Source organism: Gadus chalcogrammus, chromosome 10 (assembly GCF_026213295.1).
Source record: "Gadus chalcogrammus isolate NIFS_2021 chromosome 10, NIFS_Gcha_1.0, whole genome shotgun sequence".
NCBI classification, from domain to species: Eukaryota; Metazoa; Chordata; class Actinopteri; order Gadiformes; family Gadidae; genus Gadus; species Gadus chalcogrammus.
This window is the reverse complement of record NC_079421.1, coordinates 12,196,809-12,204,308: the sequence shown is the minus strand read 5'-3', so window position 1 is coordinate 12,204,308 and position 7,500 is coordinate 12,196,809. Positions and strand designations below refer to the sequence as shown.

Here is a 7,500-nt window from a genome sequence, read left to right as displayed (position 1 = left end):
GTAATAGTGTAAAATAGTGTAAAGCACTGACTATTGAAGTCTTGAAAGTAACACTTGAATGTCTCATTACAAATTAGTGGTGTCTAACAGGCAGGTCTCCTGTGTTGGCAGTGGTGCATAGGGGGCGGTAAAGATCAATTTGTCAGTCACCTGACCAAACCACAGAAAAAGAACAACATCTTGAATCCTGAGTGTCAGGAAAGAACGCACGCTGGAAACTTTGGTTCTCCATCATGGCTCCCAAAACAGGTAGGCGGGATAGTCGGTCGTTGTTATTGCTCCATGACTATGAATCATTAATAGTAGGCCATGCGGTCTGGCTGCTCTCTTCCACGCACTTTGTTTGGCAAGTCAATGCCAGATATGATGTTTGATGTGATGCACAGATAGCGTTCCGTGCACACGCCAACGGGTTTACGTGTTTGTTTTGGTTTTACGCTGATGAGGTCACGTGTCTGTCGAGGGGGTTTGTTGACGCTGGTGTTGACTCATCGTGAAACTAATGATCACGTGGTTGTGAATGCAGGTCGTCGAGGGACCAAACGCAAGGCCGATGCGGTTCAGGAGGAGGAGGAGAAAGTGGCAGCGGAGCTGAAGGAAGAAAAGGAGGAGGTGGAGGAGAGTGTCTCGGGGGGTCGTAGAGTCATCATTGAGCACTGGTGAGCCCCTTGTGGAGGTGTATATTTTGGGTTTTCTGACTTAATGAAACTACATACTCTCATCAATAAATTAAATCTTAAATATAAACCTTAAATATATTCATGTCGGCAGTAGCTGCAGTCAGATGATATGTGTATCCCACGCCTCACACATATTGGATACATCATACAAAATGATGTATCATTTCAACAAGCTCTGCATTGCAATAACCATTTAGGTCTAATGAATAACTAAATCAGGGCTGTCCGTCTTTATCGACAGTCCATCTTTAACGGCGGTCCATTTACTCTTCACAGCAAGAGCTGACGAGTGTACGGGCGTAACGCCGAGGGGGTGAAGGAAGCCCTCCTGACGGTCCGCCCTGAACTCACCGTGGTCCTGAACCCGGAGAAACCTCGCGGGAAAAGCTTTGAGATCACGCTTGTTGAGGGAGAGAAAGGTAAACCGGGTGATGTTTGAGTCCAGGCTCGCTTGCTTGCGGTGTAAACACAAACGCAGGCAAACGCACGTACGATCGCCTTCAAATGGCGCATTACAGAACAACGTGGACCACCGATGTCATGGAAGATGTTGTGTCGTTGGTTCTGTCGATACAGTGAATTGCGTCATAAATCCTGCGTTACCGTGGCCGTTTACTCAAGAGATCAGAGATCACAGATATCTGGAATCAGCCTCATCTGGATCATCTGTTCAGAAATGCAAATGAGTCAACTTCTGCTGTTGGAAACTATTTCCGATACGCAAGTCTGCATCACCGGCAGGAAAACAATCAAATTTGCTACTGTCACCAAACAGATAATTGTGCATTTTGTGCGAGGGCTAATTTCATCACTGACAATTTCCACAATGGGACCAAATGTTTGTTCTGGCAAGAGTCTGTTCTCTCTCTGCTGGATGGTCGCTCACTCCCACTGCTTTCTCTGTTGAATAAATTTGCCATCACTTGACAGTCGCCCAAGAATGCTCCCCTCATTTCTCTTCCAATTAGTTAAAACCAGTCGGGTTTAAATGCTGGCACACAAGTCCAATGCACTGGTAGTTCGGTCATTAAATATTTCACTTTCGGTTTGCGGGAAAGAAACTTTGGTTATATGTTCTCCCACAAAAGGGAGAACATATGTTCTCCCATTTGTTTCGGAGTCACTCAAACTTGTTTCGGAGTTGCTCGAACTCTGCAGACCGTCACACGGCAAGCCCTCCTTTCAGTTTCCATTGACCCCCCCCCCCCCCAACAGAGAGCATCCTCTGGACGGGGATCAAGAAGGGCCCGCCCCGCAAGCTGAAGTTCCCCGAGCCGGCCGTGGTGGTGGTGGCCCTGGAAGAGGCCCTAGAAGTGGCCCCCAAAGAGGCCGTGAAGACAGAGTAGAGCCCCCCCTAGTGGAGGCCCCCACAGTGGAGGTAAGCTTTGTGACCATGAAGTGACTTTGGGTTTTCATTGTTGTTTTTTATGTCATTGTGATACAGTTCATGGCTCTAATATATGTAAAAAGGGTCCTGCATTATAATGACATACATTATCAGCATGGCTGGACCTAGTTAACCCCCAAAGGACCTTTGATATTGTGAGTCATGATTGTATACTGTCTTTTTTTGGCAAAATAAGAAAATCTGATGGATTTTCTATTGTCAAATATATTTTACATCAGTCCCAAAAGACAAGTAGACGTTCTGTTCAAACAGTATTTTAGTATGTGTTTAGGACTGGGAAAAGCGATCAACATATCATTTTTATTCTACAACTGAAAACCGTGCTACTTTGAGTGGGCACTTTCATATGTTTATGTTATTGTTTAATACACTGTTTCTTCATTTTCCTCGTCAGCCAAATATTCTGTCTGTTGTCTTTGGAAGCCGAATGAAGAGGTTGGACCAACGGGCGACGCCCAGTCTCTCCTCTGATGAGAGTGCTCCGAGGAATACCATACATGGATATATGGTGACCACTAGTGGTGAACCTCTGTTACACCGTCTCCTGGTATAATCCTGCCGTTTTCACCGAACAAATGTTTTCTTGTTTTTCTTCTAATGTTTTTAATTGTTAATGATAAATAAAGTTTTTTTTTTTTTAAATGATGGTAACTAAAGCCTGTTTGAAGTGTGGGATTGATGGTACATTTTAATGATGTATTATATACATTTAAGTTATATTGTTTATGGCAATACCATTAGTGGGGTCATTGATAATATGAATATACTGAACACACTGCTCGTAATTGCAGATTGCATTAAAAATTTGTCCAAGTGTTGTACCACCAAATGGTGGCATGATGGGTACTATACCACCAATTTGGTGGTTATAAAATGCATTAAACAGGTAATGTGTTAGATTTGTTAAGTGTTCAAAGCATGCATAAATACTAGGCTACAATATTGTAGAGTTGAGTAATGTAAAAGTTAAGAATATTTCGTGATAGCCCTACTCCACAAAGCACTGAATATTGAGGAAAGTTTAAATCTGTCTCATTAACAATAAGTGGCGTGTTACAGGTAGGGCTCCTGTATTGGAAGTGGAGCATAGGGGGCGGTACAGCTCATGGGGAGGGGGTACCTGTCGAACCACAGAATAAGAATATATCGACTCCTGAGCGTCCGCCGAAGAAGGAACACGCTCTTGAAAGTTTGGCTCTCCATCATGGCTCCTAAAACAGGTAGCAGCGTACGTGATAGTGGGTCGTTGTCATTGCTCCATAACTGAATCATTGATAGTAGGCCATGCGGTCTTTTGGTGCTCTCTTCCACGGACTTTGTTTGAAAAGTCAATGCCAGATATGAAGTTTGATGCACAGATGCCGTTCCGTGCAGCACGCCAACGGGTTGACGTGTTTGATTTGGTTTTACATTGAGGACGCTGATGAGGTCACGTTTCTGTCGTGGAGGTTTGTTGATTCTGGTGTTGACTCATCGTGACTAATGATCCCATGGTTGTGAATGCAGGTCGTCGAGGGACCAAACGCAAGGCCGATGCGGTTCAGGAGGAGGAGGAGAAAGTTGCGGTGGAGCTGAAGGAATCAAAGGAGGAGGTGAAGGATAACGACTCGGGGGGGTCGTAGAGTCATCATTGAGCACTGGTGAGCTCTTCGTTTAAATGTATATTTTGGGTTTTCCGGATTCCTATGAAATTATTTGACTAGATACCCTTACCAATAAATTGAATATCTTATGCATTCAGGTCAGTAGTAGGTGCAGTCGGATGACATGTGTACCCCACGCCTCACGCATGTTGGATGCATCATACGAAATAAAGTGTAATTTCAACATGCTTTGAATTATAATAACATTAAATAATTTGTCAAATGTTTTAAAATCATTGATGAATTGTGATGTAATAAAATTCAGTGCGCCTATACAAAATGTAAAACGAATGAATTGCAAAATTAGGACTATTTACCTGTCCTGCACACTGTCCATCTTTAACGGTCCATTTACTCCTCACAGCAAGAGTTGACGAGTGTATGGGCGTCACGCCGAGGGGGTGAAGCAGGCCCTCCTGACGGTCCGTCCTGAACTCAACGTGGTCCTGAACCCGGAGAAACCTCGCAGGAAAAGCTTCGAGATCACGCTGGTTGAGGGAGAGAGAGGTAAAGGTAAAGAAAGGTGTGACTGTCTGAAGAGTTCGAGCAACTCCTGCAGCGCGAAGTTCCGAAGAGTTGCCCGAACTCTGCAGGCCGTCACACTGCAAGCTCGTCACACTGCAAACCCCCCATTTTCCATTGACCCTGCCTCCTGTGGCCCCCAACAGAGAGCATCCTCTGGACGGGGATCAAGAAGGGCCCTCCAGCAAGGCTGAAGTTCCCCGAGCCGGCTGTGGTGGTGGCGGCCCTGGAAGAGGCCCTAGAAGAGGCCCCGGAAGAGGCCCCAGTAGAGTCCGTGAAGACAGAGTAGAGCCCCCCCCTAGTGGAGGTAAGCTTTTTGACTCATGAAGTGACATCTGTGTTTTTATTGTTGTGTTTTGTGTCATTGATACAATTTATGGCTATAATGTATGTAATAAAAAAAAGGGTCTTGCATTACAATGACGCACATCGTAAGCATGGCTGGACCCGGGAACCCCAAACCCTGGTGTTGTTGACAACATGCTGATTCATGATTCACACTCCGTATGAATCATGATTGTATACTGTGTTGCTGTTAATTCTGTATTTTAGTGTGTTTAGGACTTGGAAAAGCTATCAAATAATCCTTTTTACAGGATACTACTGAAAAGCGTGCTACTTTGAATATTATCATGTGTTAATATTATTGTTCAAAACACTTTTTCTTCATTTTCCTTTTCAGCCAAATATTCCGGCTGTGTTGTCTTTGGAAGCCAAATGAAGAGGATGGACCAACGGGCGACGCCCAGTCCCTCCTCTGATGAGAGTGCCCCGAGGACTACCATACATGGATATATGGTGACCTCTAGTGGTGTATCTCTGTTACACCATCTCCTTGTATGATCCTGCTGTTTTCCCTGCATAATGTTTTCGTGTTTTTTTTTCAATGTTTTTATGATTGTCATTGATAAATAAAGTTGTTTTTCTACATGTTTGTCTAGATTTTTGTAACGAAAGCCTGTGAATAATGGTACATTTTAAAGATGTATTATATACATTAAAGCTATATTGTTATAGCAATACCAGTATGGTGTCAATGATAATATGAATATACTGAACACACTCCTTTAGGGACTATTTAATTTGGCATACTTCCTTGACTTGTACTCAACAAGTTCAAATTATATATATATAATTATACGTTTGTTAATAAACCACATTTCTCACATGGACAAAATATCTAATGTTTCAGACTGTCCCAGAGGTCTGAAACATAAGCAAAATTTGTCTCATAAGCATCACAGACTATAGGCTGGGCATCAGAGCAGCGTTCATATAACACAAGTCTAATAGACATGCAACACCACATTTATTTCCTAAACATTCACATCCAAATGGGTAAAATATTCACACAATTTCATTCTAATCACAAATATAAAGTGTCATCCATACAAAAAGTGCATATTGTGCTCTTGTGGCCTAATTATGTATATTACAGCCTATTCAGTTCGACAAAATTTTCGTGACAAAATATACAAGATTGGCCTTCTGGCAGTATCCTCGACATCAGTCATGGAGGTTGACCATGAAGTTATTTTGTGTACTCATGTACAAAAACAAGGTCTAATTGTTGAATTACAATTCGGCAGCGTGTGGCCCACCTACAATACAGTCCCATCATTCTTTAATATCAAATAATTTACAACAGTAAAATGAATGAAAACACAGTTCTAGTTGGCTAAGCTTACAGCCAGCCCACCAGACAGTCATCACAGACGGTCGCATCTAGTGTCGAACCACGCGGATCTTGTCCGTCACACACTGCACTGTCTTCACCCGCTGCCACGGTCCACACCGAACGTGAGGAGGGACCGCACAAACGGAGACCCCCGTCCTCCTCCTCTTCCCCCTGGCCCTCCCTCTGCTCCTCCGACCTCTGTGTCTGAGGGAGACGGCGAGCACGACCCCCAGCATGACGGCGGACGTCAGGAGGCACACTCCGAACACCAGTAAGGGTTTGTTCTCCAGGATCCGCGCGCAAATGGCGCACGACTCCTGCGACTCACTGGACCCGCAGCTCTGTGTGCTGCTGCTGTTGTCGGCCGGGAATCCGCCGCGCTGCAGGATCTCTCGGTAGGCGGCGACCGAGGCCTTGGGTTTGGACCGGTGGTGGGTGGACGCGAAAAGCCCGAACTGCGGCGCGAGTCGGTCCTGAAGCTTCCACACGTAGAAGCCCTGCAGGTTGACTCCGTCCAGCTGGCGAGCTGCGGAGCCAGCAGAGAAGGAGAGGAGGATTTAGTTAGTTAGTAGTAGCATGAGACAAGCCTTTCATCGGGATTTTAATTGTCCAAAATGAACAATTAAATCATATTGATGGACTGTCTTTTCAAGTGACCTTTCGTGGGCTGCGACGGATGGACAACATGATCACAACGGGGGTCAGGTCAGGGATTGTGCACAACAGAACGGGAACATTGACCCTGGTGTGGCTGATGTTCTCTTATCTGTGTTTTCTAGTTCTCCTTCTGTTTATGGTTTCAAAGGTTTCTCATAAAGTCTGTCTTTAAGAGTGCGGGGTCGTAAACAATAAAATCGCCCCGTGGCTCGTAACAAACAAATCAAAATACTTAAAACAAAATAAAAAGCTCTGCTGTACAGACGCTGCATGTGAAGGAGGCATTCGGCCGTCTCACCTTTGAGCGCCTCCTGCAGGTAGCTGCTGATGTAGTGCTGCCTCAGGCTGTCCTCCACCAGAGCCGGATCATCCACACCGCTGGCCGTGACCACGATCGGCAGGTCCCCGCCGTACCTCTCCGTCACCCAGCCCAGGAGGCTCCGAAGGCCCCAGGGCACCAGGGCCTGCCCCAGCCCCGACCGGGACCAGTTGGGATCCGAGAAGAGCAAGCAACCATGCGCCGGTCGCCGGGGCTGCTGCGGGTTTGGCTCGGCGCTCTGGGAGTGTGGATGTGGCGACGCCAAACGGGTGGTGAAGTGGTTGAGCGCGATAAAACCGAGCGTCCCTTTGAGAAGCTTTTTCTCTGATTCGCTGAAGCTCGGCAAAGGGGAGGAAGGGAGACCCGTCACCAGAGCTCTCTGCTCCAGGTAGATCTTCTCCACCGGTGTGAAGCCTGCTTCCCCACCTCGCTCCAGACAGGCAGCATCCAGTATCGGGTCTAAGAAGCGACCGAGTTCAAACAGGAGTAGTCTCTGGGCTGCTTCGGTGTGTGACTCCAGGAAAGGGTTGGCTGGTTGGGCCCAGTCGGCGTGCAGTGCCATGGACACCAGACCTCCCTGTTCACTGGCGTAT

At 46.1% G+C, this 7,500-nt stretch overlaps 2 protein-coding genes across 3 annotated transcripts; both read left to right on the top strand.

Moving 5' to 3' along the window:
* The first annotated feature begins 141 nt into the window (after positions 1-141).
* LOC130390788 (selenoprotein H-like) lies at positions 142-4,185 on the top strand. Of its 2 annotated transcripts, none has more exons than XM_056600931.1 (7): positions 142-249; positions 527-659; positions 957-1,099; positions 1,896-2,058; positions 2,483-3,308; positions 3,595-3,728; positions 4,096-4,185. In XM_056600931.1, exons 1-4 carry the CDS (start codon positions 234-236, stop codon positions 2,024-2,026), a joined length of 423 nt encoding a protein of 140 aa, XP_056456906.1. In that variant the 5' UTR covers positions 142-233; the 3' UTR covers positions 2,027-2,058; positions 2,483-3,308; positions 3,595-3,728; positions 4,096-4,185. The 2 variants fall into 2 exon arrangements, with proteins under 2 accessions (XP_056456906.1, XP_056456907.1); XM_056600932.1 differs by having other exon boundaries at positions 2,483-3,316.
* On the top strand, positions 3,293-4,542 carry LOC130390991 (selenoprotein H-like). The gene is made up of 4 exons (XM_056601172.1): positions 3,293-3,308; positions 3,595-3,680; positions 4,130-4,238; positions 4,400-4,542. The coding sequence occupies exons 1-4, from the start codon at positions 3,293-3,295 to the stop codon at positions 4,540-4,542; spliced, it is 354 nt and encodes a 117-aa protein (XP_056457147.1).
* Positions 4,543-7,500: the final 2,958 nt, after the last annotated feature.

Excerpts from the sequence above, each read along its gene's own strand:
- LOC130390991 (XM_056601172.1), top strand. Across the intron at positions 3,681-4,129 it reads TGAAGGAATCAAAGGAGGAG|GGGGTGAAGCAGGCCCTCCT; the intron begins GTGAAGGATAAC and ends CGTCACGCCGAG. Across the intron at positions 4,239-4,399 it reads GCTGGTTGAGGGAGAGAGAG|AGAGCATCCTCTGGACGGGG; the intron begins GTAAAGGTAAAG and ends GGCCCCCAACAG.